Source organism: Nyctereutes procyonoides, unplaced genomic scaffold (assembly GCF_905146905.1).
Source record: "Nyctereutes procyonoides isolate TBG_1078 unplaced genomic scaffold, NYPRO_anot_genome, whole genome shotgun sequence".
Lineage (NCBI taxonomy): Eukaryota > Metazoa > Chordata > Mammalia > Carnivora > Canidae > Nyctereutes > Nyctereutes procyonoides.
The window spans coordinates 37,839,207-37,866,338 of NW_026575126.1; the positions used below are offsets into that span (position 1 = coordinate 37,839,207).

The 27,132-nt window shown below is 65.9% G+C and overlaps 4 protein-coding genes across 7 annotated transcripts; 1 reads left to right on the forward strand and 3 right to left on the reverse strand.

Moving 5' to 3' along the window:
* Positions 1-259: 259 nt before the first annotated feature.
* On the reverse strand, positions 260-9,319 carry LOC129519822 (mesothelin-like protein). The gene is made up of 18 exons (XM_055340656.1): positions 9,215-9,319; positions 7,457-7,596; positions 6,698-6,738; positions 6,393-6,513; positions 5,478-5,601; positions 4,464-4,549; positions 4,211-4,337; positions 3,941-4,131; positions 3,673-3,763; positions 3,329-3,470; positions 2,836-3,023; positions 2,609-2,764; positions 2,386-2,513; positions 1,792-1,922; positions 1,458-1,552; positions 957-1,212; positions 690-715; positions 260-556 (listed from the first exon to the last, which is right to left on the reverse strand). The coding sequence occupies exons 1-18, from the start codon at positions 9,317-9,319 to the stop codon at positions 260-262; spliced, it is 2,445 nt and encodes an 814-aa protein (XP_055196631.1).
* A 111-nt stretch (positions 9,320-9,430) lies between these two features.
* RPUSD1 (RNA pseudouridine synthase domain containing 1) lies at positions 9,431-12,168 on the reverse strand. 2 transcript variants are annotated; one of them, XM_055339872.1, is made up of 6 exons: positions 12,073-12,168; positions 11,713-11,903; positions 11,517-11,640; positions 11,293-11,395; positions 11,063-11,164; positions 9,431-10,568 (listed from the first exon to the last, which is right to left on the reverse strand). In XM_055339872.1, the coding sequence occupies exons 2-6, from the start codon at positions 11,892-11,894 to the stop codon at positions 10,171-10,173; spliced, it is 909 nt and encodes a 302-aa protein (XP_055195847.1). In that variant the 5' UTR covers positions 11,895-11,903; positions 12,073-12,168; the 3' UTR covers positions 9,431-10,170. The 2 variants fall into 2 exon arrangements, with proteins under 2 accessions (XP_055195847.1, XP_055195846.1); XM_055339871.1 differs by having other exon boundaries at positions 11,293-11,398.
* A 242-nt stretch (positions 12,169-12,410) lies between these two features.
* Positions 12,411-20,564, forward strand: CHTF18 (chromosome transmission fidelity factor 18). 2 transcript variants are annotated; one of them, XM_055339807.1, is made up of 22 exons: positions 12,411-12,543; positions 12,634-12,822; positions 12,933-13,092; positions 13,178-13,346; positions 13,650-13,742; positions 13,827-13,879; positions 13,972-14,116; positions 14,592-14,801; positions 15,309-15,406; positions 15,650-15,773; positions 15,857-16,008; positions 16,170-16,263; positions 16,554-16,652; positions 16,741-16,871; positions 17,025-17,196; positions 18,030-18,254; positions 18,338-18,487; positions 18,581-18,711; positions 19,340-19,484; positions 19,591-19,737; positions 20,073-20,130; positions 20,200-20,564. In XM_055339807.1, the coding sequence occupies exons 1-22, from the start codon at positions 12,453-12,455 to the stop codon at positions 20,334-20,336; spliced, it is 2,973 nt and encodes a 990-aa protein (XP_055195782.1). In that variant the 5' UTR covers positions 12,411-12,452; the 3' UTR covers positions 20,337-20,564. The 2 variants fall into 2 exon arrangements, with proteins under 2 accessions (XP_055195782.1, XP_055195783.1); XM_055339808.1 differs by lacking the exon at positions 20,073-20,130.
* On the reverse strand, positions 20,562-22,519 carry GNG13 (G protein subunit gamma 13). Of its 2 annotated transcripts, none has more exons than XM_055339908.1 (3): positions 22,471-22,519; positions 20,867-20,998; positions 20,562-20,730 (listed from the first exon to the last, which is right to left on the reverse strand). In XM_055339908.1, exons 2-3 carry the CDS (start codon positions 20,962-20,964, stop codon positions 20,625-20,627), a joined length of 204 nt encoding a protein of 67 aa, XP_055195883.1. In that variant the 5' UTR covers positions 20,965-20,998; positions 22,471-22,519; the 3' UTR covers positions 20,562-20,624. The 2 variants fall into 2 exon arrangements, with proteins under 2 accessions (XP_055195883.1, XP_055195884.1); XM_055339909.1 differs by lacking the exon at positions 22,471-22,519 and adding an exon at positions 22,188-22,250.
* Positions 22,520-27,132: the final 4,613 nt, after the last annotated feature.

The window sequence follows — 27,132 nt, forward strand, 5'->3', positions numbered from 1 at the left end:
AGGCCAAGCCAGCACTCAGGGTGGCTTCTGGTGACAGAGCCCAGGAGATGGCAGACAGAAGTCCTATTCCCCACTAAGAGGGTCTTTGCCCCTCCTTGGGCTCAGGGCAAAGGGACCCAGGCTGGAAGATCACCTCATCTTTTATTCAAATCAATCAGCAAGCCCCCCCCCCCATGCCAGTTCTTTATCCTGAGGGAGGCCAGGGGCTGGGCAGCATCGCCGTCAACTGTTCAGGGCTGGCAAGTTCATGGGCATGTCCTCATTCCAGCTCTGTGTCCTGGGAGCTGGGTGTGAGTAGGGACCAGCCCCACAAGTACCTAGGATGTGGGCCGTGGCCAGGTCCTCTGGGCCCGGAGCCTGCAGCTCGGACTGGACGGGTGTCCAGCTCCACCCTCAGCCTCAGCCTCAGTTTCCCTGCATGCAGTCCTGGGGCAGTGCCATCTTCGGAGGCCTTGGTGCAGGAGCCCCACAAGGAATCCTGGCTGGGGCCTGGGGAGCCCAAGTGCAGCAGCCACAGGAGGCCCAAGGGCAGGGCCACGGCGAGTGGCAGGTACCCCTGGTGGGCTGGTGGGCTGCCTGCAGGTGGAACACAGATGGAGTGCTGGTCAGTCCCAGCTGGCAGCCTCCGGGGCCTGCACAGCCCCTCACTCTGGGCTCCACGCCCTCGTCATCCCATGGGTGGGGAAGGCCAGTGGGGCCGCCATGGAGGCTGCTCCTCTGGGCCCTGACATGGATCTCACAGCTCCCCGCCCTCGCTGGTGCTCAGCAGGTATTGGGGGAGGTGATTTTGTCCTTCAGTAACTCAACAACCAGGGAAGAGTGAGGCCAATGTCCCCCAGACGTCACCCAAGGAGGCAAAAGTATAAGGTTGTGAGATGAGAAACCGGGGTCCTCCGTGGCCCTGGGCAGACGGGGCAGGCCCACCAGAGCGGAGGGAGGGGCAGGGTGGGGCATACCGGAGGCAGGGGCGTCGTTCCCAGGCCGGCCCGAGGTGGTGGCTGGGTAGGGCACCCCAGGTGTGGTGCTGGGGGTCCCAGTGGTGGGGCAGGCGGGGCCGGGGGGGCTGGCAGGATCCGTGTCCAGGCCCAGCTCTCCTAGGGCCGATGTGTTCAGGCTGCGGAGCCAGGAGCTGATGGTCGGGTGGCTGCGCGCCTTCCGCAGGTCCCCTACGTTCTGGCCCAGCAGTGTCGTCACATTGCCCACACTCAGGTTCTGTGAGAGGAGGCAGGGGGCCATGGGGGCAGGTCCAGAGGGGCCTGCAGAGGCCAGCTCTGGGACCAAGGGCAGACCCCGCAGGGTGGTACTTAACTCAGGAGTGGGTGCAGGGGCGAAGCCTGGCAGATGGCACCTGGGGTTCTTGCAGTCTGCACACCTCCGCCCTGGGGGTGCACGGGGCGGGCAGACTGTGTCAGAGGCCTCCCCTGCCCCATCCCCGGCCGGGCAGCTGCGGGGCCCACCTGCAGCACTCGGGGGTTCAGCGTGGTGAAGGTGTCGATGTCCATGGAGACGTTTGCCTGGACCAGGTGCCGGAGCTCCTCCACAGGGGCGCCGCCTGGGGGCCAGCCGTGGTGAGCCGAGAGGGGTGGGGGCTCCCGGGGTCACAGCACCCTCACTCAGGGCCAGGGGCTCCCGGGGTCGCAGTGCCCTCACAGGAGCTGAGCCGGGGCTCTTGGGGTCATAGCGCCCTCACTCGGGGCTGGGGGGCTCCCAGGGTCACAGCACTCTCACTTGGGGCCGAGGCTCTCGGGGTCACAGCGCCCTCGCAGGAGCTGGGCCAGGCCAGGGACTCACCCAGGTAGGGACGCATGAGGCGGTAGTAGGCCGCTGTGCTCCTGGCGCCGCCAAAGGCCTCGCGGGCCTTGGTGTAGAGCACATCTTTGCGGCTCTGAGGGCAGGAGGAGATGTCCAAGGCCCCAGCCTGCCTGTGGGACAGAGAGGCTGCTGGTCGGGCCGGGACCCCGTACCCCCCTTCCCCACCACAGCTTTCCTCTGGTTCCGTCTGCTGTGCTGAACAGTGTCCCCCAAGACCTCAGAACATGACCTCGATGGAGAACAGAGCCATACTACTTGTGGACGGGATCTAACGGTCTCACGCTGAATTAGCCATCCAAGTCAAACCAGTGGCCATGTGACAAGGAAACCAGCACGCAGGCGCCGAGAGGCAGGCAGAGGCTGAGGGGATGGGCCCACCTGCCCAGGAAGGCCAAGGGGCTCAGCAGCGGAACGTGCAGGATGGACACCCGCCCCCCCCCCCAGGCTCCAGGTGGAGCTGGCCCTAGGACCTCCAGATCACAAGGGAAGTTTCTCTCATTGTAAACCACCTGGTTGGTGGTCCTCGCTTGTGCAGCCACTGGAGGCTGAGCGCCCCCTCCCCGGCCGGCTCACCGGAACTCCGAGGGCCTGATGGCCTGGATCTGCCGGGGACTCATCCAGCAGAGGCGCCAGCCCCCAATGGCCACGAGCAGGGCGCCGGTGATGGTGCCGTTGTGGTCCAGGTACTTCTGTAGGACAGCCTGGAGGCAGGGCGCAGGTCGGCGGAGCTGGGGCGGCGCCTCCCTTCCCCTCCCTGCCCAACCCCCCCCCCCCCCGCCCCGCGCGTGGCTCTCACCTCAGTCTGGTTCTCCAGGGCCACGTCTGAGGCCAGCAGGGCCACAACTGTGTCCCTGGACGTGATGTTCCACTGGCCAATCTCCGAGCGGGAGTAGAGGTAGACCAGCGAGGTGATGAGTCGCAGCTGCTCCTCGGGGACACCGTGTGGGTAGACCTGGGGGGTGTGAGGGTCAGGCCACGCTGCCAGTGCCCCCCACCTCCTCCCGCAGGTGGTCAGCAGCACACCCGAGCCAGCTTGGCCTTGACGACGCGCTGGCACTCGGCTGGCAGGGGGTGCTGCAGCAGGGGGTCCAGGTTGGCTGTGAGCACGTGGCTGCCCAGGCAGGACTCTAGCTGCAAGCAGTCATAGCGCACTAGAAACAGGTTGTCATGCAGCGTGGCCGCTGTGATGTCTCCACGGAGGCAGGGTCTCCCTGTGGTGGGGGGGGTTGGGGGTTTCAGCTGACCTTTGCTGACTTTGCCCCTCCCCAACCTTAATCTACCTTTGACTCTCTCTGAACTTGACCTCTAGCCAAGAACTTGGCCTGGACCATATAGTCAAACCTGACCTTGACCTGTGGTTCAGCTCAGTGGCCTCCAACCACGCCCCCAACCCCAGGCTGGATGCGAAGCCCTGGGCTATACCCAGGAGGTCCAGCAGCAGTGGGACTGTGTGTTGGGTTGGGAGCCCAGATCAAGGGGAGGGACAGCATCCCCAGGCCACAGTAGCCACACTCACCTGTGCCCCTCTTGGGCCGAGAGGACACTGACTCGGCCTTGGCCTCGAGGAAGCCAGTGACGAAGCGCCTGGCATCGTGCTGGCTGAGCTGCCCAGCTCGGTACGTGGCCACCATGCCCCTGAAGAAGTCCAGGCCCACAGCCTGGCGAGGCAGGCATGGAGACTCCATACCCTGGGGAGGGGCTGCCAGGGGCCACCTGGTTCCTCCTCCTGTCCCACAGACAGAAACCCGGGGACGCTGGTACGTCCTACCCCCAGGCCTGGACAGGCTGGTGGAGGGTCGGTGGATGCCCCTGCCCTTGTCCACAGCCAGCTCGACCATCCCCCACTGGAGACTGTCCTACCTCCTGCACCTGCATCCACAGGCTGGGGCTGATGTAGGTGGCCAGGGGTCCCAGAGCCTGCAGCCCCTCTAGGTCCCAGGAACCTGGAGGCCTGGTGTGTGGTAAGGGAGCACCGCGACGCGGTCAGGAGCAGAGCCCAGCCTCTGGAGGCTGCCTGCCCCTCCCTGAGCACCCGGTTTCCAGCTCCTGCCCTGCGGGGGACACCTCCTGCTCAGCCGAGGCCCTCCCACCCCAGGTGTCTGGGCGGAGGGTACTGGCCCCGGCCTACCCAAGCACGGTCGTGCCACTGGCTAGCAGCGTGTTGAGGGCGGCTTGCTGGGTGGTAGTGAGCCCGCGGCAGCGCTGCAAGTTCTCCAGCACAAGGGGGTCCGCGGCCTCGATGCTGGACGCGTCCATGTCACACACCAGGACCCCGAGGAGCAGCAGGTCAGAGGCGCTGAGCCGCAGCCGGGGTCCCCCCTGCCGGACAGCGGGTCAGCACCGGCCTGGCCCCACCACCTGTCTGCCCGTCCTGTCCCGGCGTGCCCACGGTGCCTACCAGGCAGGCCAAGGCCATGTGTCGCAGGGCGGCCCTCTGGTCTGGCAGGTTGGCTAGCAGCTCCGTGTCCCCCTGGGCGGCGCGGTGGATGAAGGCCTGGCACCTGGCTTCCCTCACCTGAGTCAGGCTGCAGGCAGGTTGGCGGGTGGGAGGGTGGAGGCCACCCGAGGGTCCTCTGGGATGGCCCATGTGTCCCTGGGGAGCTCAGCCTCTGCTGCCTGAATTCGAGGTGGGGTGGGGGGCAGGCACTCACTCATAGAAGAGTAGCAGGTCTGGGGGGTGGAGCTCAAAGTCGTCCTGGAGGCCGCGCAGAGTGACCAGGTTGGCCAGGCAGCTGAGCTGGGCAGGGCAGAGGCATGTCGCTCGCTTGCCCACCTGGGGCTTCCGGGCCCTCCTTTCTGCCCCGTTCCCCTTGCGCCCCGTGTGGGGCCCTTCCCGCCGCCTGGGCTCTGTCACCTGCCCGACATGTCCTCTCCCTGTCAACCTTCGCATCAGAACCAGTCTCGGGGAGGGTCAAGGGCAGCCTGACACCCCCCGCTAGGTCTCCAGGCCTTCTGCCCCCACCCCGGCCCCCACTGCACTACAGCGGCTCAGAGTCCTTTATCCTTTTTTTTTTTTTTTCAGAGTCCTTTATCCTGATGCCACCTCCCGCCTGGACTTCTTGTCTCACTTGATTGACTTTGGGGTCGTTCCAGATTTATTACTAATTTCATACTAACTTTATAATGAGACAAAATAGTAGCTTTTTTGTTTTTGCTGCTTTAAGCTCAGGGGCAGGCAGTGCTTGGGTCTGCTGTGGGTCGAGTGGCCTCAGGTGGCAAGGGAGAGGCCAGGGGGCTGGAAGATCTACACACGGCCCAGAGGGCCCGCCCCAGGGAGGCAGGAAGTGCCCAGCACAGGCCTGGTGGACAAGCCCTCACTAGAACCAGACAGAAGGTGGGTAATTGGCTGAGGGGTCCTGGAAACGGCCCCACGTGGGCAGCACCAGAGAGTCACCCATGGGAGGGAAAACTCAATGTAAGATGGCTAGACCTCCTGGCACGTCGGGGTCCCCCGAAGAGACGCATCTCAGGTGCTTGTGAGGTTGCCAGGGTCTTGGGCATGGCCCCGGCACTCCGGTGGGCTCGCTCCCCATCCTGGCCCCGTGGACCCCCGGCTGACCCTCTGCCCGTAGCTGGGGACGCCCTTCCTTCTGACCTGTCTCCTCCCCTGCCTGTCTGCCCCTGCCCTCAGCACCCCCCTGCCCCCACCAGCCACAGCCACACACCTGCCAGGCTCTAAGAAGTGCCTGCTGTGTTGCCATCCCCCTGATGAGATCGGAAAGCTGGTCCCGGGGCAGCTGGCTGGCCGGCTGGCACCAGAAGTTGTGCAAGAGGGAGGAGGTGTTGGTGCTGGCAGGAAGGAGGCAGGCGGTGAGGGGCAGCAGAGTAAGGTATGCGGTAGGGACGTCAGTACCCCCAGCGCGGAGGGAGCGAGACCCAGGAAGCCTGGCCAGCGGCACCTTGGCCCACGGCAGCCTGGGCCCTCACACGGCAGGCGCAGCCCCAAGCTGTGGGCATGCTTCACCATGGCCCTGGCCTAGTCCCGGCGGGCTCTGAGCTTGGGCAGGCTCCACTGTCCCAGCGACAGCCGAGGGCTTGTAGGCGACATGGCCTGGGCACCTACTGGGCCACCACAGCTGCACTGGCTTCCAGCCGGGGGCTCCTCACAGTGTGCACGGGGAGGGCGTCCTGTGTGTGCCGGCCTGGGCCCCTGCCCTCCCCAGCCCACACCCATCGCCCACAGATTGACAGCTCGTCAGCTCTCTCTAACCCCGGGAAGGGAAGTGGGGCTGAGCCCACATTCAGGACCCGAACGGTGCTTGGAGATGCCTGAGTGTCGGGGCCGGGAGAACAGCTAAGCCCCGGGCAGAGGAAGGAGGCCCAGAGGACCCAGGACTCGGAGTAATCGCCTGCCAGGCCAGGAGCAGTGCACGTGGTGAGGGGCTGCGATGGCCTGGGGGACCTGCTCCTGGCCCCCTGGCTATGACTCTGAGGCAGGACACTGGTTGCCCTGGGCCATCTCAGGCATGCAGGGCCGTGGAGTGCAGACCTGGAGATGCACCCCCCACCCCTGCCTGCCAGAGGATCAGCTGCGGAAACGTGACCTGGTTGTTGGAGCGGCAGGATGGGCTGGCACTCACATGGCCCAGGGGTCGGCCCTGCTGGCATCCAGCCCTCCCTCGGAGAGGCCCTGGGCCTGGGGACAACAGCAGTGCGTGGTGAGCCACACGAGGACGGCGAGGCCTGGGCTCACCTGGGCACCTGCAACGGAACAGGCTGTGAGCAGCTGCCGGCCCCCCAGGCCCATCCCTCAAGATCTGCCTGGGGTCCCCTGTGTCCTAAGGTAGGCCTACGACCACTGATGGTCCTGCCACCCTAGGGGAGTCTAGCCGTGGGAACCATGCCCCGGAGCGTCCAAGGTACCCCCTCGTGAGGGCCGTCTCACCTGCTCTGGGGCCCATGGCTGTGCGGTGAGCACTGCTTGTCCTGGCAGGAAGGTGTGGGGTCACGGGCAGTGGGTCCAGGACAAGCTGGAGAAGAGAAGGTGATGAGACCCACCCCCTCACCTTCCCCTGCCCTCTTTGGCATGGGGTGCAGACAGGGAGGTGCAGTCCAGGGTCGTATAGGATGGGTGCCCTGCCACCGCGTGTCTGTGTCTTTGGGGAGGGGTGCAAACCCCACAAAGAGTGCGTCTCTGGAACTGGAGGGAGTGGCATGAGGAGGGGCCTGTCTTATCACAGGCCGGGCTCCTGGGACCTGCAGGCTTAGGTGTCTCCAATAAACAGATCTGTCGACAGCTACAGGGGAGGGCGGGGGGTCTCAGTAAGTCTCTGCAGGTGGGTACGGGTAGAGGCTTGGGGGCTCTCAAACCTGTCCCCAAAGTTCTCTTTCCCTCCTGGGGCCTCGGACACCCAGCCAGACGGTGCCCTCAGCCACAAACTGCACCACAGCCCCTCCCCTGTAGCAAGCAGCCCTGCCTGTCTCCAGATGGCAGCCTTAACTGTGACCTGAAGGGTGTCCTGTGGGGTCCTAGGGCCTCTAGATGCTGCCTGGCCCCGGGCAGTTACCGTCAGTCCTATGAGGGGGACGAAGCGGAAGCTTGGAGAAGCTCAGTTACCCACCCAGGGCCACCGGGAGACCGCCACAGAGCCGAGGCCCTGTGGGTCCAGGTGGCAATGGCCCTGCCCCAGCCGTTGCTTCTCACCTGAGCGTGGAGACCATCTGCTGTAGGAGGACTGCCCCTGTGCCCCGAGGTGGCTGTCGAATGCAGGGGGTGTAGGCCAGGTGCCCGGTGCTCCAGACACCAGTGACCCCAGTCTGACTGTCAGCCACTACAGCTGAGCACTGGGGCACAGTGGTGGTGCCGGGGGGTGCCACCTGGGTTCCTGCTCACCTCCATGCCTCACCCAACACCCTGACTTCCCGGGCACCCGCTCCCGCAGTGATGCCTGCCAGGCAGATGTGTAGGGGAGGGCCCAGCGCTGCGTCAGGTGAGGCTGCCATGTGCACCCCTGGGGGCCCCAAGCACAGCAGAGAGCACACCTGCTCTCCAGCCCTGGGGGAGCAGGAGGCTGAGCTCACAGTTGGCAGCTGCCCAGCGCACACCCCTTCCCACCGGGGAGCGAGTCTGCGCCCCGAGGACTGTATGTGCCTTTGCATGCGTGCTGGTGTTCTTGTGCACACGTGTGTGTCCTGGAGCACCCACGGCTATGTGCACATCTGGTGCATGCGTTCCCTGCAGCAGGGACGTTCAGCGCACGGGGATCCAGTGTGGGACCTGGGACCTGGGTGCAGTGACACGTGTGGCAGTTTCTGCCCTGTGAGCACGTGTGTCTACACGTGTGTACTGTGTGGGGGGACACGCTGGCCCCAAGCAGGTGACCTCAGTGACAAAGACCCCTGCCACACATGCCCTGGGGCCCAGGGCGGGGCAGCTCCACCAGGTGGGGCCTCTGAGGCCTGGTGGGAGGTGCCCTAGCTGGGGTAGGCGGGGCAGGGTGCTGAGAGGGACCCTCCTGGAGGGGATGCAACTCCCGCTCCGCAGGGCTGGGGGGGCCTGGGCCGTGGAACTCCATGATACTGGCTTAGCTACCGGACGACTGCCACCAGCACCGCCAGGCGGGCTGCATGTGCCCCAAAGAGCCTGCCTCAGGGCCAAGCAGACGCGCTGAGCCAGAGGGACCAGCTGGGGACTGGACAGTCCCATGGAAGTTCGGCTGCACTGCGTGGGGCTCCACGTGCTCCTGGCCTTCCAGCAGCACACGGGCCCCAGGAGCTTGCCTGTCACGGGACTGCCCCACACTTTCCCCTGCCCACAGCACCTGTCTGGCCACCCTCACCTGAGGAAACTCTCCTTGCTGTCCCTGTCCAGGAGGCCCTGCCTGATTCCCACTCCAAACCTGGCCCACCCACAGCTGGGGGGGACAGACAGTCTGTATAGCTGCGTCCTGGCTCTGCAGCCTCTCCCCCATGTGGGAGACAGCCAACTCGTACGAGCAAGGTCTGGGTCTGGCCTGTGGGTGACTCTCTGGGTCCTGGGTGCCTCAAGGGGCCAAGGAGACCTTCCAGGGGGAAGCAGCAGGGCTGGGGGAGGGGCAACACACATTCCCCAGCGGGGGACCCGTCCTTGTGAACCTCCCCATCCTGTCTCCCTGCCTTGAGGGCTACCGGTGTGTCTGTCCAGCCCTCCAGCTCCTACATTGCGTGCTCTGCTGGCCCAGCCCATGGGCCCCACCAAGCCAAAGGGTCCAGACCAGTGTTCTACGGCTGGCCACGCCTGCCCTCTGCTCTCCCCCAGTGCCCACCCGAGCCAGGAGGGCCCACTCTGCAGGGCAGCCGGTGTTCTCATGTTGGAGAGCCCTAAGGAGAATATGGTGTCATCCGCCCTAGGGAAGGACCCTGCTGAGAGCAGATGGGTGCTGCAAGGCTCTGGCTAGAACTGGGGATCTAGGAAGGGGCTGACCCAGTGCCAGTCCTTCACCCAGAGCCCCACATCCACATAGGGCCGCAGGGTGCTCGCTGCATGGCAGGGCAAGGACAGGTCAGCAGCCAGGACCACAGGGTCCATCCTGGGTCCTGCTAGGGGACCTAGGGTGGAGATCTGCCCGGTGCAGGGAAGAAGACAGGGCTCTGGGGCCCCCCAAAGCTTCATGTCAGACAGATTCATAGTCACTCAAAATGTCAGTCACTGAGTATTTATTTGGGGTCCTCAGAGCTCAGCTACACCTAAGCTGATGTGGGTGTGGTTTGGGGATGGAAGAAATGGGGGCTGGCCAGCCTAGCTCCCAAGCTGAAATCTGAGGACCGTGGCTGCCCAGGCACCGTGAGAGGACCGAGGGGCGTGGCTCAGACCCCCCCAGGTGCGTGTGGATGGAGAGGAGGCCCACAGCGGGGCCGGGTAAAGCAAAGGCACGAGGCAGTACCGGCTGGGCAGGATTGGTCAGGGTCTGCAGGTGGAGATGACCCAGCCAGGGAAGGCTGACCAACACAGAAGGTCCAAGAAGAGCAACGAGGAGCAGGGTGCTCTGAGGCCCAGCCAGGAGCCAGGAGGACCCCAACCTGATGCTGGCCCAAGTGTTGGCTCTGTCTGTTACAGGGTGACCCTGGGCAAATCTACAAAACAAGCCCCTAGGGATGAAGCTTTGGAGTCCGGAAGGCAGATCTCGGTTTCCCCCAGAGGAGGGAGCAGGTGTGCTTAGAGAGAGGTCCCATCCTCTACAATCATGGTGGCCTGGCTCCCCCTGCTGGCCTCGTCCGCCTCTCTCCAGGCCTGGTTGCTGTAGCCGGGTCCTCAGGCCCCATCCACCGGGAGGTCACACACACAGGGACACCCCCGCCTCAGGATGGGCCTAGGCCTCTCCCCTGCAGCCCGCATCCCCATAGGGTCCCAGCCTGCCACTCCCAATCAGCCTGCTGCCCTCAGTGGTCAGGCTCCAGTGTCCACTCTGACAGCCACTGCAGGCAGGAGGCCCGCTGCGCCTCTGTCTCAGGGGGCTTGCTGGGGAGTGTGGGAGTGCTGCAAGGCGCAGGGCACCCTTCTGTGGGACCAGGATCAGGAGCAGCCCTCAGGACCTGGACGAGCTGGTCCAGTGACTGCACCAGGGTGTGGGGGCTCCAGCAGGCATCGAGTGCCGGCACGAAGGGATCTGGTGTGCAGGCCTCCACACACTCGCTGTGGGTGGGGATACGCAGATAAAAGGCGTGCAACATCATGCGGAAAGGCTGGTCTTCTTGGTCCAACGCCTGCCCGTAGGTCAGGTCCCCCACGACAGGATGGCTGAGGGCACTGCAATGCACACGCAGCTGGTGCGTCCGGCCTGTGGGGGGGGACAGGGGACCAGTAGGGTGGGAATGCCATCCCATGCCCACCCTCACCCACTCACATCACCCCATAACCCTACTCCCTGTTGCCCTCTCAAAGCCCCACAAAACCCTTAGAAAGAGCAGACCTCCTGTTCCCTGTTACAAACAAGAACGCCAGAGATGCAAAGAGGAGTCAACTCCAAGGTCACTGCCAGGAGAGGCAGAGCCGGGAATGCTGCAGAAGCCCTGCGAGCTGTCCCGCTACCCTCACATCAAAGATAGCAAGGCCGTGTGTGGGGCAAGAGGCTGCAGGACGTGGGGTGCAAACAGCGGAGTGGCCCCAAGCAGGCTGCTGTGCCCCTGTGCCACCACTTCCTCTCGTGTGTGACAAAGATGCCACAGTACCCGGAGTGAAGAGATGCCGGCGCAAGGTGTTCACCACGTGGGGGAGCACCATTAGCAGATGGCAAGGGGGCCTGGAAAGCTTCCCGCCCTGCCCCTGGCGCACCTGTGAGTGGCTGCAGCAGCACTTTGGAGACGGGATCACCTGCATACAGCCCGTGTTCCAGGACTACCAGCTCTGTCAGGCTCGGTTTGGGGTTCTCACAGCCTGCGAGCGAAAGACAAAGCGTGAGCGTGGCTGGACCAGTGCCGGGCCCAATCCACCCCAGCCCAGCTCACTCAGGGTCCTCTCTGGGTGCCGTGTGCCCGGCGATCCCACCTTTCTGCCCTCCGTACCCTCTGTGCCCTCAATGCACATGGTGTGAGCCCGACCCTCTGTGCTGTTCCTGCCGATGGCATAGTTGATGGTCAGCCGACTCTCCTGCACGTGTCCCCGCACCTGCTGGGCAGAGTCACAGGCTGCTCTCAGGGCCACCCACCACGAGCGGGGTGGGGACATTCGGCCTGCCGCCGTGGCTGAGAGTCGGAATCCCCCGCCTCGGGGCCTGGTCAGGCCTTACCAGAGCCAGATAGGCCTTGGTGACACGCCGCTCCTTGAAGCACTTGTACGCGCTGCCCGCTGCCGCCTTGTTCAAGGCCACACAGAGTGCCCCGCTGGTGGAGAAGTCCAACTGGTGGCAGAACCTGGCATGGGGCCGGCGATCAGGGCTGGTGCGCCTGGGGGTGTCCACTGCCCCCCACGGAAGCTCCCAGTACCTGAAGCCATAGTAGGTGTCAGGATCCGCTAACTCCGGGAAGTGGTGGCGCAGCTGCTTCTGGAGGGTGGGAGTCTCGCGCCACATCCTGCTGTCGATGCGCAGGTCCCAGTGCTTGTTCACCACCAGGAAGTCCCGGCTCTGGTACACCACGGACAAGTTCTCTATCCGGCCCGGCTCCATGGCGGGGGCCTGAAACGCGGAGCGCGTGTGTGCACGGGGGTCCCCAGAGCGCGGGTGGAAAGCCAGCCAGGCGCACGGCCCTCCCGCGCCCCGCTGCACCCCCGTCCCGAGCGGCCGTCCCACCCACGCCCCGGATCCGGGACACGCGGCTCCGCGCCCGGCCCACGCCGGGACCGACCTGCAGCTGGGCAGGGCCGCCCGGGCCCCTCGAGGCAGCCCCCGGCCCTGGCTCCAGCACCCGCCCCCGCGCCCCCCGCGACCCCGGAGCCGCGCCTCGCTGGGCCCGGCCTGAGCGCGCAGCCCCGCCCCCGCCACGCCCCCGCCGCGGACGGACGGCCGAGCGGGCCAATGGCGAGCGTCCGCGGCGCCCACGGCCCGGGCCCGCCCCAGCTGCGCGCGCAGCCCCGCCTCCGCCGCGCTCTCCCGTGGGCCAATGGCGAGCGGCGCCGGGACGCCGGCCGGGGGTTGGCGGCGCCGGGACGCCGGGGGCGGGTGCGGCGGCGGCGGCGGCGGCGCGGGAGGTTCGGAGCGCTTTGCGGTGCGGCGGGAGCGGGCGCCATGGGAGAGCGCGAGCTGGGCCTGGGCGGGGCGGAGGACAACTTCCACGACCGGTTCGCGGCCGAGCTGGAGGTGCTGGCCGAGCTGGAAGGTGGGCGCAGGCCGGGGGGCCGCCCGGAGGAGGGGGCGAGCGGGGCCCCGTGCGCGGGCCGCGCTGAGCCGCGGCTGTCTGTCCTGGCAGGGTTGGCGGCCGGGTCACCCCGCAGGGAGCGCTGGGCCGCGGCGGGCCGGGCCGGGCTGACGCCGGAGGACGCCGAGGCCGGAGGGGCCGCCGCCCGCCGCCCCGCAGGTGGACGCCCGGGGAGCCGCGGCGGCGCGGGGAGGAGGCGGCTGGCGGCGCCCTCGCCCGGGGACGCGGCTCTGCCCCCCAGTACGTAAGCAGGGCCCGGGGCGCGGGCGGGGCGCGGCTGCGGAGGAGGGCCACCCACCACGACCGGGGTGGGGACCTTCGGCCTGGGCCCCTGACGTCTGCCTCCCCAGCCCCCAGGGTCAAGCGGCCGCGGCTGCAGGTCGTCAGGGAGCTGAACTTCAGGCCGGAGGAGCCAGAGGAGCAGGAGGAGCCGCCGGGTCCTGACTCCCCCGCCGGGGACATCACCCCCCCGCAGAGCCCCGAGGTCCCCCCTGAGCTGTGGCCCGAGGGGTGTGTGGCTTGCCGGGTTCTGGACGGGGCCGGGGCGCTGGGAGGCGTCCGGGCCCTCAAGACGACCCCTCCTGTCCCTTCCCAGGCCCTCGGACACTGCTGCTGACTGCGGCCTCCTGTGGGCCCCCCGGGCGGCCCAAAATCCTGTCCTGAGGCGGCCCCCTGTCCTGGAGGACTACGTCAGCGTGACCTCCACGGCGGGCTCCCGGGCCTTTCTGGTTCTGCGCGCGGACCCCGTGGGCACGGGGGTGCAGGTGGGCGCGTGCTGCCCGGTCAGGCCTGGACCCTGCGGACCCTCTGGATGCTCACCAGCCCGTCCCCCCCTCACCTCCCCCCTGGCCTCTTCTCTTTCGTTCTATTGTTTTTCTTCCTTCCTTCTAGATGCTCCCACCCAGAAGGCTTTTCTCCTTGGAATGCTTGCTTAGGGACGGGCCCGTCTTGCGGCTGGTGTGTTTGTGCTGGAGGATGCCCTTCTGGGTCCTGCAGCGCCGTCTGGAGGGGGTCAGTGGGGGGTTATGTCCTGGTGGGTGACGATTGCTGCCCTCCCTTCCCGGCAGACACTTTTCCGTGACACCTGGTGGCGAGGCCAGGGCCGGCTGGATCTGTTGGGTGTGTCTTTTGCGTCCCTGAAGGATCAGGTCGACAGTGAGGTGGGGCTTGCTGGGAGTGGGAGGGTGGCTCTAGGGTGCCTGCACGCTGGAGCCCTCCTGACACCACTCTTTGGTTTTGCACAGCGGAGGCAGCAGCTGCTGCAGGAGGCCCATCAGCTCTCGGATACACTTCGCAGGTGACACGGTGACCCCTTCCCCTCCTGTGGCCTGTTTGGGGGGCTGTGCAGTTCCTCCAGAGGCCCGGCGGCTCAGGCATGGTGTTCTCCAGCCTCAGGTCGGAGGAGGTGGAGGAAGAGGTCCAGCTCCTGGGGGCCCCTGAGGAAGAGCTGGCCAACAGCCCGGATGGCTCCCAGCACTGCCTCTGGGTGGACGAGTTCGCACCCCAGTACTACACGGAGCTGCTCAGTGATGACGTGAGACCTTGTCGTTCAAACGACTGGCTTTTTTGTTTCCAAAGACGAACAGTGTGGAATTCAGCTAATCATTGTGTTGTCAGCTCACAGGGCTTTGGGGTGGGGGGAGATGGTTTTGATTAGCCCGTTAGAGGCATGGGTGGGGAAGCTGAGGTCAGCATGGCGTGGCCGGGGACCTGGACTGGGGATCCTCCCACCTGTGCCTGGAGCTTCTCTTTCCTTTCCCGCTTTCATAGAAGCTGGTGCAGGGATGCCCCTGGGGGTGCTGGGGGCTCCTGAGGGGGTCAGAGTTGTAGGGATGGAGGTCTGCTGTGAGCCTCACTCTGTCGGTCACGGGCTGGGTGGCCAGGCACTGGTCACCTGTCACTTAGCTTCAGCATCCTTGTGTGTTTTCGGGGCTCCTGATGGGTGGATGTGAAGGGCAGGGTGTCCTTAGTGCTGGTGGTTCCTCCAGGCTGTGCTTCCCTTTCTGCAGTTCACTAACCGTTGCCTCCTCAAGTGGCTAAAACTGTGGGACCCAGTGGTGTTCGGCCGAGAGAGGCCTGCTAGGAAGCCAAGGCCCAGCATGGACCTGACCCGAGGTGGCAAGGAGGCCACAACCTCTAGCAAATGGAAGAGCCACGAGCAGGTGCTGGAGGACATGCTAGAGGCTGACCTGGACCCGAGCCGGCGGCCCCGACAGAAGGTGAGCCCTGCTTGGCTGCTCCCCACACACGTGTGAGCCCAGGGGCGATGCTCTCGGCCGCCGGCACCTTTGCAGCTTCCTGGGGCCACGAGGCACGTTTATCCTCCCCCCCCCACCATGGGCGTTGTAGCATCAGGGGATTGGCGTGGACCGTCGGTGACGTGAGTTGGAATCTGAGTCTGTTTAATGGCTTATGTGAAGCCTGCGCTGTCTGGAGGACCCCGGTCCTCCTTTGGATGCTCATGGTGACGGTGGTCTCTTGGGCTCCGTCGTCCCAGTGATGGCCGAGTTGCTTGTCCCACGTGGGACTTCCTCTCGCTCTGGTGCATAGGCGGTGGAGCGTGAGCCTGCTGGAGTCTGTTCTTGTGCAGTCACTGCAGTGGGTGGGGGTACGTCCCCGAGTAGCAGGCCTCAGCCTGGCGGTTGGGTGGGGGGGAGCTCGGGGGGGGGGGGGCTCCCCTGGGCACAGGGGGTAGCGCATCCGCGTCTCCTTTGTTGTGGCTGCAGGTGGCGCTGCTGTGTGGGCCCCCGGGGCTTGGCAAGACCACCCTGGCTCACGTGATTGCACGGCACGCTGGGTACAGCGTGGTGGAGATGAACGCAAGGTGAGGGGCGGGGAGGCCAGTCTCCAGGGCCCCCATCTGTCCTGACTGCACCCTAAGACCCCAGTGGTTGGAACGGAGTTGCTTTCTCAGGGCTGGCTGGGGCTGCCGCCGTGTCTCAGGGCAGCCTTGGGGTGTAGACGTAGCGGCTCTGCCCTGGGAGGCTCTCATCAGGGACCCTGGTTGCAGCTGTGGCCAAGGCCACGCTGCCCTGACGGCTCCCCCCTCCCCGCCCACTGCTTCCAGTGATGACCGCAGCCCTGAGGCCTTCCGCACGTGCATCGAGGCGGCCACGCAGATGGAGTCAGTGCTGGGTGCTGGTGGGAAGCCCAACTGTCTGGTCATAGATGAGATCGACGGAGCGCCCGTGGTGGGCCTCCTGGATGCCCCAGTGGGTGGGCAGGTGGGTGGGCAACGGGCTAGGGCTCACTGCATCTTCCTGGCATTTCCTAGGCTGCCATCAACGTTCTTCTGAACATTCTGGACCACAAGGGCCCACAGGATGCGGAGTCAGGGGGTCCAGGTGTTCCCACTAGTGGGGGACGGCGGCACCGGGCCGACGGGGGGCTCCTGATGAGGCCCATCATCTGCATCTGCAATGACCAGTGAGTGGGGTGGAGCAGGGCTTTGCACAGGGCGGAGTGCGGGGCGGGGGGGCTCCCCAGGAGGGTGGAGGGCCCTGGGAGGGTGTACCGCCAGCTCTGCCTGGCCACCTCCGCCTGCTGGGCTGTGGCACCCACCCTGGTGCACACCCATACCCCTGCAGGTTTGTGCCGTCCCTGAGACAGCTGAGACAGCAGGCCTTCCTGCTCCATTTCCCACCCATACTGTCCTCGAGACTCACGCAGCGGCTGCAGGAGGTTGGTTGGTGAGGGCTGAGGGTGGACACGACGAGGGGTTGCATGGCCGACTACAGGCTGGGGGGATGCGCCCTCTGTCCCGGCCCTGGCCCCCTCTGCCTCCCCCAGCCTCCAGCCGGCCCCGGGACATGACTGCACCGGTTTGCTCTTTGGCAGTAGGAGGTTCCAGCAGGGATCCAGGCCGGTCCGCGGGGATCTGTAGCTGCAGTTCTCCCGTGTTCTAGGGAAGAGGGGGCCTCGGGGTGGGTTTCCCGGGGAGCACCTGCCCACCCCCCTGCCCCTCCCTGCAGATCTCCCTACGGCAGGGCATGCAGGCTGACCCGGGTGCGCTGGCAGCTCTGTGTGAGAAGACCGACAACGATATCCGTGCCTGCATCAACACGCTGCAGGTGGGCCAGTGGGCAGGTGGGCGGGGGGCCACGGCCAGGTGAGGCGGGGGAGGCCTTCTCTCACCAGCTCCCACCACCCTGTGTCCAGTTCCTTCATGGGCGGGGCCGGCGGGAGCTGAGTGTGCGGGCCGTGCAGACTACGCGGGTCGGGCTCAAGGACCAGCGCAAGGGGCTTTTCTCCGTGTGGCAGGAGATCTTCCAGCTGCCCCGGGCCCAGAGGTAAGCACGCGGGCCTGGGGGTGCTTGGCCTCCCCCTCCATCCCCTTCTGGGGACCCACAGAGCTTCATCAGTGTACAAACACCTGGGCCGCTCTGGGGAGCGAGGGCAACGAAGAGGCGGGGCGCCCTTGCAGCCTTGGCACCCCTCTGCAGGCAGCGCTGGGCCCAGGACCCCTCCTCTGCCCCACACATGCTCCTGCTCGGCGATGGGCACTTGGGCCTGGGGCCCCGTGCTGCCGAGGCGCCTCTGACCACGGCTGCGCAGCGCCTCCACCGCATCCTGCACGTGGCTGGGTCCGCAGGCGAGCACGAGAAGGTGGTGCAGGTAATCTCGCTGCATCCCCAATGAGACATTTTTGGGGGTGTTGGTAGGCTAGCATCTGGGTGTGTGTGTGTCCCAGAGAATAGGAGGTGCTTGCTGTGATGTCAAGGAGAGGGATGAGCGAGGGTGGCGGACACGGTGCGTCAGGGAGACCCGTCAGAGGTGACGGCAAGCCGGGCTGGGCCGGGGACAGGAAGTAACTGGTGCCTGGTGGGATGGCCGGGGTGGGCTGGCAGCGATGGGGGGTGGGCGGCAAGGCCCAAGTCAGAGCCCAGGAGTGTACCCGTTCTGGATGTGAGCTGTGGGAACGGGAATGTGGGGTGGAGCTGGCAGGGTGAGGTTTTGGCTCGAGCAGGTGGCAGAGATGCCCCCACGCCCGGGAAGCCTGGTCTAAGCCATGTCCCTGACTAAGCAGCTTTGGATTAGTGGCTGGGGATCTGCATAAATCTGGAAAGCTCTATGGGGAAGGGTGTGCTGTGCCCCGAGGGCAACGGAACCTCACGTGGCACAGGAGCAGGGTCTCTGGCCTCAGCTCTGGCCCACAGGACTTCCTTCGGGGAGGGGATGGGTACTGGAGCCTGTGGGCTCCTTGAGGTGGTAGGGGTGGCATGAGGGTGTTTCCTGCATCTGAGTTGCGGCCAACAGTGAGGGCGGCAGGCTGGGCCTTCCTGGCTCCTCTTTTGGGGGCCTCAGGGTCCCGTGCTGCTGTTCACTGCTGCCCCAGACCCTGGACTTGGCAGGGCAGGTGGGAGGTGGAGGGTCCCGTGGGGGGTGCTTATACAGTGGGCTGCACTGAGGCCGGGGGTTCAGAGGCCCACCTACCTGCTTACCCCCAGGGCCTTTTTGACAACTTTCTGCGCCTGCGGCTGCGGGATTCCAGCCTGGGGACCGTGTGCACGGCCCTCGACTGGCTGGCCTTTGATGACCTGCTGACCTGCACCGCCCACCACGGCCAGAGCTTCCAGCTGCTGCGCTACCTGCCCTTCCTGCCAGCAGCCTTCCACCTGCTCTTTGCCTCTAGCCACGTGCCGAGGATTGCGTTCCCTAGCAGCCAGCAGGAGGTGTGCCCCTGCCCCCTGCCCGGGGCCTAGGGTCTGGCCCAGGGACCCTGGGTTACCGAGGCCCAATCCACCCTGCATCCTAGGCCCAGAGCCGGACGAGCCGGACACAGAACCTCATCCACACACTTGTGGCGGGCATTGCACCTGCCACCCGTAGCCGGGCCGCGCCTCAGGCTCTCGTCCTGGATGCCCTCTGCCTGATTCTGGACATCCTTGCGCCCAAGCTGCGCCCTGTGAGTGCTTTGTCCAGAGTGAGGGGTGTGGCTGCTGGTGGGGCTGGGCCCTGACCACACTCAGCGTCCCTGCCCACTGCCCCCCGCCCATAGGTGAGCACGCAGCTGTACAGCACTCGTGAGAAGCAGCAGCTGGCCAGCCTCGTGGGCACCATGCTTGCCTACAGCCTAACCTACCGCCAGGAGCGCCTGCCCGACGGGCAGTACATCTACAGGCTCGAGCCGTGAGTCCACAGCACCTGGGGTGGGTGCCGGGGGCTGGGTGCCAGGTGCTATGGCGGTCACTGGGGCAGGACTCTCAAGGTGCAGTCTCAGCGAGGTGTGAGTCTCACTTTTCTCGTCTGTGGGGCAGTGGTAGGGGGCGGTTCCAGCTCTGCTCAGTTCCAACTCCGCTCTTGCCCCAATACAGTTGTGGCACGGCTCTCACAAGCAGGCTCTCACTGCTTCCATGTCCCCCGGGAGCTGCCCTCAGGGCTTTGCTGGCCCATTCTAAGATGTTCCCTGGGGCCATGCTGCCCAACCAACAAGGGGGCCAGTGCTCAGCCCCCTTGGGCCATTTGCAAGGAGGCAGTAAAGGTGACCGTTCCAGGTACTCCAGCCTTGAGTCTAGACCTTGCCATGTTGTCTCATTTTTTTATCTTGCAGCCCTGGGGCGGTTTCCTTCTAATGCTTGTAGGCAGTTGGGGAAACAGGCTTGGGGTGGGTGATAACCTGCTGTTCTGGGGCTGAGGCATCATATTGCCAGGACGAGCCCCACGCTGCAGCTCTGGCTTTTTGGCATCTGGGACTGGTGTGGGAGGTAGCCCCTGCCTGTGCCTGCTGACCGGACACGTCTCTTTACTCTGAGACCAGGAACGTGGAGGAGGTTTGTCGCTTTCCTGAGCTGCCCACCCGCAAACCCCTCACCTACCAGGCTAAGCAGCTCATTGCCCATGAGATTGAAATGGAGAAAATGCGGCGGGCAGAGGCCTTGGCCCGGGTTGGGGATGGCCCGCAGGTAAGCCTGCCCTGCGCTCTGGGCCAGAGCCAGGCCTAGGAGGGCAGGGCTGTTGTCCCTGGAGTGACCCTGCCTGGGATGTCCTCACCACACCTTGCTTCTGCAGGTGGACAGGGCCCCCCCAGGGGCCAGGGCTCCACTGGGCGGTGCTGGGGAGAAAGAGGCACAGCCACCCACCACACACAGCCAAGAGGAGCAGTGGCTGGAGCAGCAGCTGGAGCGCATCCTGAAGAAAGCGGCTCTGGAGGAACAGGTGTGAGGGGCAGGGCTGGTTCTCAGCCCTGGGGGGCCTGCCACGTGCCTGCTGCTCAGCCAGGGGTGGGGGTCCCACTGGGCCCATTTCTCATCTTGTCAAAAGGGGGCCTGCTCCTACCTTCCACCCTGGGCCCGGCTATGGTAGGAGGATGCTGCTCTGGGTGGTGGGGGATCAAAGGGATCCTGGCCCCCGGGAAGGGGAGGTGGGCATCTGCTCCCACGGCCTGGGGCCATTGGCTCCTCCCTGGGTTGTGGCCTCTCAGCCCTCCTGCCATAGCGGGAGTGTCCGCCAGGGGTCTGTCTCTGAGAGCCTGACCCACCTGCCTCCTTTAGCCCGAGAGGGATTTCTTCGGTCGTGTGGTCACGAAGAGAGCGGCCCCCCTGAGTGCAGGTGTGTGGGGTGCGGGAAGGGCTGGAGGGGCCAGGGCGAGGTGGAGGAGCAATGATGTGGCTTCCGTAGGAGCTGTGGCCCCCGAGACAGACGTGGCTGAGCGGCGCATAGGCAGAGCAGTGGGCAGGAGTGACGTCTGGTTTCGCTTCAAGGAGGGCGTCTCCAATGCTGTGCGGCGCAGAGTGCCCATCAGGGACCTGCTATAGCCGGGGCTGCACCGAGCTCCTTAAGGCCTGCTGTACGGCCCGGGTCTACACCCAGCTCCGTGACGCCTGCTGGACAGCCGGGGGCCCATGCTGGACACCTTAGCCCGTGCAGGGGGCTGCAGATCCACATGAGATGCCCCAGGGCCCACACCAAATGCTGTGTTGCTTTTTCTCCACCAGAAGATGTATAAAATCACGAACACTCTCAAAAAGTCTTTCTAAAAGTCACACGTTTACACAGTTGTCCTCCCTACAGAAACGAGAATCTGGGGGCGGGGCGTGGGGGCCTCACAGGATGGTGCACTTGCCCTTTTCCACCCATGGGTTGTTCTTCATCAGGTCGGGGTTCAGGAACGGGTCCTTGGGGATCCCATCCTCTATCCACTTGAGGAGCCTGTGGTTGGGGAGGCTGAGGTGAGCAGGTGGGTGCAGGGGTGTGGGCTGACGCATGCAAATACATATGGGGCAGGGAAATGAAGTGCAGATCAGGATCAGCAGGTGCTGGGCCGGGTGGGGTCCTGGGGACTTACTCAGGGATGGTCTTGGACGACATCTCCCTCTTGAAGGCCAGCTGGTATTTGAGGCTCTCCACCTCTTTTTTCATCTGGGGCACGTCCCACTCCTCCATGGTGTCGGGAGCTTCGGAAGTGGCCAGCCTGGGGCTGCAGGACACAGAAGCGAGCAACAGCCAGGGGGCTGCCAGCTTGCCGTCATCCCCTCGGTGCTCCCTCCCCACCAGGAAGGGAAGGAGCCCACCCTTGCACACTGACTCCCAGTGTAGTGCTTGGGAGGTCCCCACGGCTGTACCAGCCCTTTCCCAGGCTCCACATAGGCACCCACATTGTCCACAGGGTGCAGGGCCTGAAGCTGAGGCCACGGTAATGAGGCCCCATGTGCCTGCTCCTGGACCCCCACGGGGCTCATTAACTGCAGAGAAAACTTTCTACTCTGAGCACACCTCTATTCACCGAGCAACCTCACCTCCCAGCCCCCCTTACCTCCGCCTGGTCTCTTGGAGAGAAGGGGCAGCGTTTCGGCGATAGCGGGACCAGGCACCCAGCACAGATGGGGTCCCAGAGCCCACCCTCCAACTGCCAGGCCCACTTCCCGCTCCTGGTTGCAGAGGGAGCAACCCAGACCCTCACGTGAGGGGTGGAGCAGGTCTCCGCCTGGCCTGCCTTCCCTGCTTTGCATGGGGAAGCCTCCCCGAAGGAAGTTCATTTTGGGGCTGGGAGGATTTGGCTGCCATTTGCATGGCCAAGGAGCTGGGGGGGGGAGTCGGTGCTGAGGGTCTTGGGGTCACAGGCTGCACACGGGTCTGGGATTCAGTGGCTGCAGCATCCTGCCTGCTGTCACCGCCGGCACCGTCCACATGCTGCCTGCTCCGCTTTCTACTGTGTACCAACCCGGCAGAGCAGGTTCCCCCCTCCCTCCCCCCCCCCCCGCCCCGCCCCGCCCCAGGGGCCCAGGGGATGGTCCCTCTCTGGCCCCGGGGCCCTGCTCCCATCTCTGGGGGCTGAGAGCCAGGGGATTGGCTTCCTGGCCCTTGGGAGGGTGGGCAGGGGTCACGGCGGTGGCCCTGCCTGCATCAGCCTGCAGAGGGGCCTCCAGGCTGGAAGATCTCCGTGTTGGGGGCGATGGGGGTCGGCCCTGGCCGGCTGGGGACGAGCAGCCACACGGAGTCGGGGCGGGGGAGCCGCGGGGGCACAGAGTCGGCCTCTGGAGGGGCAGCCAGAGGGGCCGGGCGGTGGTCCCCACCCGCACCCCCCGGGCTGGCGCCCCCCCCCCCAGCCTGCGGCCTCGGGGCGGTCTCTCCCGGGGCGCCCGCCCTGCCCACCCTGCCCGCCCTACCTGCGCACCGCGCCGCCGAGCCGGCCGCCCGTCCCGCGCGCCCCGCGACGCCCCCGGCCACGCCACGGCGCTCGGCGGCACTGCGGGCGGCGCGCACGGCAGGACGCGGCTTCCCTCCGCCCGCCCGCAGCGCGAGGGGCCGCCGGGGCTCGGGGCCGCAGGACCGACGGGCGGGGGCGCTCGGGCGGCTCAGCGCGGCGGCACCGGCCCGCCCCGGGAGGCGCCGCCGTCCTGCTGCGCCCTGCTCCGCCCCGCTCCACGCAGGGGCCCCGCTCAGACCTACCTCGGACGGTGCCGCCGAGGGCCGAGGGCCGAGGACCGGTGATGGGGAGCGCGGCCGGGCCAAGTGAGCGGGAGCGGCCGTGCCCGGCACAGTCCGGCGGGGCCCCGCCCACTCCTGCCACCTGGGGCCGCCGGCACCGCCCCACCCCGCCCGGGCCTACCCCGGACCTGCCGGCGCCTGCGGGGACCACACGCCAGGTGGACAGTGCGGAGTCCGTGGCCGGGCGGGTGCGCCCCTGGGCTGCGCGGGCCGGGCACCAAAGGCTTCCAGCCCTTGGATCGCACCCTGGCCCTCCAGGCCCCGGCAGGCTGGGGTCGTCGGCCGGTGGACGGCAGGAACGGGCCTCGGCAGTGCCCACGGATGGGCAGTGCCCACTGACGGGCCTCGGGCGGCCCTCCCCCGGAGCTGAGTCGCCCCCAGGTGACCTGGGCCTGCCCCCCACTCTCAGGCCAGCGGCAGGCCGACCGGGCAGCTGCCCTGGGGGCACATCCACGTTTCCGTTCACCCGGAGGGAACAGACTTGTGCAGGCCCAGGGGGTGGTGTCTGGCTCAGGGGTGCCCAAGCCCAGGGTGAGTAGCTCTGGGGGCTCTGGGGAGGGGGGTGTCCTCCCTCAGTGCGTGCCTGTCACGTCTCTGCCTGGCTCCTCAGCCGGCCCGTGATGGGACCGAGCGTGGGACCCTCGCTCTGCCCTCGCAGCCCTTAGGGTAGGTGCCATCGGCGATGGGGCCACATCCCCTTGTCCTCAGACACGATGCCCTGGGTGTGTGTGGCAGGCCCCACTGCCCGACTCTCGGGGGAACTGTGCCCTTGGGGCCATCGGCTGACGCAGGCACCAGGCTGCATCCTGGGCAGGGGGGCCCTGGGCAGCAACGGTGGCCGCAGGGGGCAGCAGTGCCCAGCTACTCAACCTCGATCCCCGCAGAGGCCCAGACCAGGCCTTTGGCAGGAGCTCTGGCCGCCTCCTCTGGGCTGGGGGCCTGCGAACGGTCATCCTGTCTTCTTGGAGGCAGAATGGGGTGCCCCCTGCCCCTTTGGGCCCCTGAGCCCTCTCTGATGCGATTCTGTGAAATGGGGTCAGCTGTGCCTCCCTGGCCCATCTCACGTGTTGACACGATGACGCATCAGGAGGCACTTCTGGAACTGGGGCACATCAGGAAAGTGAGGGATTATTTTTATTATGGATTTATGGGGGCGGGGGGCTTAGAGCCCAGGGCACTGCCGTCGTCCCAGGGGCAGATGGCCGGCAGTGCTGGCCTCGCTCCAGCCTGGAACACTGTCGCTCTAGCCGCCGGGGCTGCTGTGCACACGGGGCAGCAGCCTAGGGCAGGGCGCACGTTGGCCCTTGGGACTGGCCAAGGTTTGGGCTGAGACCCGGGCCAGCCCGATCTGGTGGCCTTCTCTTCAGACCACACAGGCAGAACTGGGCCCCGGGACCAGGCTTTGGTCCGACAGCAGCTGGAGGGCCCCCTGGAAGAGGCCCCGGCATGACCTGGGTCACACATCAGGTGTGACTAGGGTCTGCTCCCAGGCCCTGCCCTGCAAGTGGTTTGAACGCTGCACCGCTGTCACAGGGAGGCCAGTGTAGACGTGCACCACAGGGACACCTGAAGGCAGCTGGGCGGCAGGGCGCACTGTCAGGACAGTGGTGGCTGCGTGGGGTGCAGGGTCCTGCGTGTCTCCTGTGGCTGTGTGCTCTCTGGTCTCTGGGCGCCGGCCACACCTGCCACTGCGTGGCCTCTCCAGGCTCAGAAGTGGCCCCGAGCTGATCACATCCCCCTGTGATGGAGGCCACAAGGCTGTGTGGCACCCCTGCTGGTGCACAACTGTTGTCCAGGGCCTGAGGACCCAGGTTTCTCACCTTCCTGGTACGCTGGATGGGGTGGGGGGCAGTGATAGCGTGTCCTCCAGGGGATGCTACCTTACAGATACCCAGAGCCAGTCCACAGAGACTAGATGCCGTGCTGAAATTAGCTCCACTAACTGGGCTGCTGGTGGGACCCAACATGCTCATCGTGGCCTAGAAACAGCCGCTCCGGGCCCCTCTGCTGGGCTCCTGCCAACTGGGCAGGCGGGCAGTGCGGGCTAGGCCTCTGGGGGCCGTGGTGGGCACAATGGGACCGTGGCAGGACCTCCCCCAGTAGTGCTGATTTCAGTGCTCAGGAGAGTAAACACCCAGTGTGTGTGGGGGGCCATGAAGAGGGCTCAGGAGGAGGGGGGAAGGCCCCAGCACACTGCCCCCCACCACCACTCTGAGCTGGCAAAGGCTTCCGAATGGCACGCTGGCCACCCAGGGCCACCTGAGAGCAGGACACAGCTCAGGGAGGCCTGAGGCAAGACTGCAGCTCTGCGTGACTGCTGGGGGGCTCAGACCCACCGCACCCCCAGGCCACAGACACAGCCCGAGGGCTCTCAACAGGTATGGTGACCACAGCCAGGTAGCCCCACGGGAACACACTGACTCGTTTCCTGCCCCTGCATGGTCTGGTGGGCAAATACCAGGCCTGGAAAACCAGAAAAGAAATCTTTTATTTCTCTTGTTAATCAGAGCTCATAAAAAAATCAGAGTGTTTTTACATAACATTTGGAAGGTTGAAAACAACTCAAAAATAACCCAAGCGCTCTTAGGCTGACGTGTGCAATTAACGTAAGGCGTGATTCTAGGGCAGCCTGGGTGGGAGGGCAGCTCCGGCCTGCAAGACCTCTCTAGGCAATGTCAGGGAGGCCGCGCTGGGCCACTCGGCTCCTTGTCGCAGCTCTGTGGCCAGTGAACAATGCCAGGCCCCTCTGGGCACCTGGCCCGGGGGCTTGAGGTCTCAGGGAAGGTGAGACCCATAAAGCAGCTCCCAACACCAGAGGGACTTGAGGTTTCTAAAACATATGAGCCTTCGAAGTTACAGGGGCCCCGTCTCATGAAGGTCTGTGGAGGGAGCCTGTGATGCATGGAAGGTGCAAGTGAGGCCGGTCGTGTCATGGGCTCTCTGACTCCTGTTTGCAGGCTGCCTACTGTCCCCTTTCCCAGCAGCCCCCTGGCTGGCAGAGCTGCCTCCCTTGGGCAGATGCTTACTTTGAGACAAGAAAGGTAGAGCAGGGATCCCTGGGTGGCTCAGCCCAGGGTGTGATCCTGGAGACCTGGGACCGAGTCCCGCAACGGGCTCCTGCATGGAGCCTGCTTCTCCCTCTGCCTGTATCTCTGCCACTTTGTCTCTCTCAGGAATAAATAAAATATTAAAAAAAAAAGGTAGAGCAACTTTGCCTGGTCACCTGTGAAGAAGGGATAGCTCAGTGCTGGCCTCCCTCACCCCCCCATTTCCCCCTCCCAGGGCCAGTGGCCATGGCCAGTCCAGGGGGACAAGTCCTTGGAAGGGGTCATCCTGCGCTGAACGTCTCATCTCTGGTGAGGCACAACTGTGGGAGGTGCCACTTATTGCCTTAGGCTTCCAGCTACCAGACAGGACTGGAGGGTGCCAGTGGCCTGTCCGTGTGGTCCCCAAGTGTGGGGACGGGCACCACAGCCTGCACATAGTCGGGCCTAGGTCTGCCACCTGTGCAAGCTCAGGACACTTCAGCACACAGCCAGTTCTGGTCTGGCTGCACCCTCAGGCCGTGTGGGGTCGCTGCTTCGAGCCTCATGTCACTTGGGGGTCCCAGCACATCAGCAGGGAGTCTACGGGACCACACCCCAAGGCACATGCACCACAAAGGGAGGTGATGTAAGCATTGGCCCATGAGGCCGTCTGGGCATCGGGCTCGTAGGGGCACAGGCTGCTCTGAGGGCTTGGCATCCTGCAGCGCCTGCTGAGCTGACCTCGGTTCCACTCTGCAGGGGTGGCGGCACCACTGGCGTGTGGATGCAGGACACGCACACTGGGTTGGGGTGGTCGGAAGGTCCCTGTGTTGTGTGTGGCCCCTGACCCGGTGGACAGCTCATCCTCTGCTGGGGGACGGCACTGAGTGTTCCCCCAGGAGGATGTGTGAGGGCCAGGGCATCTCCCTGAGCAGCACGTGGAGAGCGGCCGGACACAGAGACCGGGCAGAAATGATGTCCATGGGGGGGCGGTGGGGAGCGCCCCACGCAGCTGTCCACGCTGGAGGGGGGTCTGGGGGCAGCGAGGCCTTTCCTCGTGCTCCAGCGGGACGTTGGGCTGCGCACACCTGAGGCGCCGAGGCCGCCACGTGTCGGGGATGGCGATGGGGCTAGAGCCCAGACAGGCTGGTGCGGGGGTGTGTGTGCGGAGAGGAGCGGTAACACGTGGGGGTCCCGGGGCGCGTGGGGGCAGCTCAGGCAAGCCCCTCAGACATGCAGGGGCTGGCCGTGTGCGCAGCCCCCAGGGCGGGGAAGGGGCACAGGCGCCTGGTGCTCTGCGACGCGTCCAGGGTGCCCGACCCGCCATGGCCAGCGAGGCCCCCGCGGAGGCCGCTCCCCCTCGGGCCCAGGGCTGGAGGACGTGGTGCGGGCGCTCTCCTGGTCTCGGAGCACGGGCCGGGCCGGGGGGCGCCGCCAGCATCCCGGGTGCTGTGTCTGGAGCAGGAGCCTCCGGCCCGTCCAGCTCCGCAGCTTCTCGTCCAGGGTGAGGCCGCGCGGAGCCCCCGGGACGCCGCCGTCCCCGCGAGTCGCCGCGCGGTCAGCACGGCCCTTCACAGGAGGCAAACGCTCGCTACAG

Coding starts and splice junctions, on each gene's coding strand:
- LOC129519822 (XM_055340656.1), bottom strand. CDS start 9,319: ATGGACCCTGTGGTCCTGGCTGCTGACCTGTCCTTGCCCTGCCATGCA. Junction 6,514..6,697: donor AGCCATGGGCCCCAGAGCAG/GTGAGACGGCCC, acceptor GTTCCGTTGCAG/GTGCCCAGGTGAGCCCAGGC. Junction 1,553..1,791: donor CCTCATGCGTCCCTACCTGG/GTGAGTCCCTGG, acceptor GCTGGCCCCCAG/GCGGCGCCCCTGTGGAGGAG.
- RPUSD1 (XM_055339871.1), bottom strand. CDS start 11,894: ATGGAGCCGGGCCGGATAGAGAACTTGTCCGTGGTGTACCAGAGCCGG. Junction 11,641..11,712: donor GACACCTACTATGGCTTCAG/GTACTGGGAGCT, acceptor GCCCCATGCCAG/GTTCTGCCACCAGTTGGACT. Junction 11,165..11,292: donor GTGCATTGAGGGCACAGAGG/GTACGGAGGGCA, acceptor TTTCGCTCGCAG/GCTGTGAGAACCCCAAACCG.
- CHTF18 (XM_055339807.1), top strand. CDS start 12,453: ATGGGAGAGCGCGAGCTGGGCCTGGGCGGGGCGGAGGACAACTTCCAC. Junction 15,774..15,856: donor AGATCGACGGAGCGCCCGTG/GTGGGCCTCCTG, acceptor GGCATTTCCTAG/GCTGCCATCAACGTTCTTCT. Junction 18,488..18,580: donor TTGCGCCCAAGCTGCGCCCT/GTGAGTGCTTTG, acceptor CCCCGCCCATAG/GTGAGCACGCAGCTGTACAG.
- GNG13 (XM_055339908.1), bottom strand. CDS start 20,964: ATGGAGGAGTGGGACGTGCCCCAGATGAAAAAAGAGGTGGAGAGCCTC. Junction 20,731..20,866: donor TCGTCCAAGACCATCCCTGA/GTAAGTCCCCAG, acceptor CCCCAACCACAG/GCTCCTCAAGTGGATAGAGG.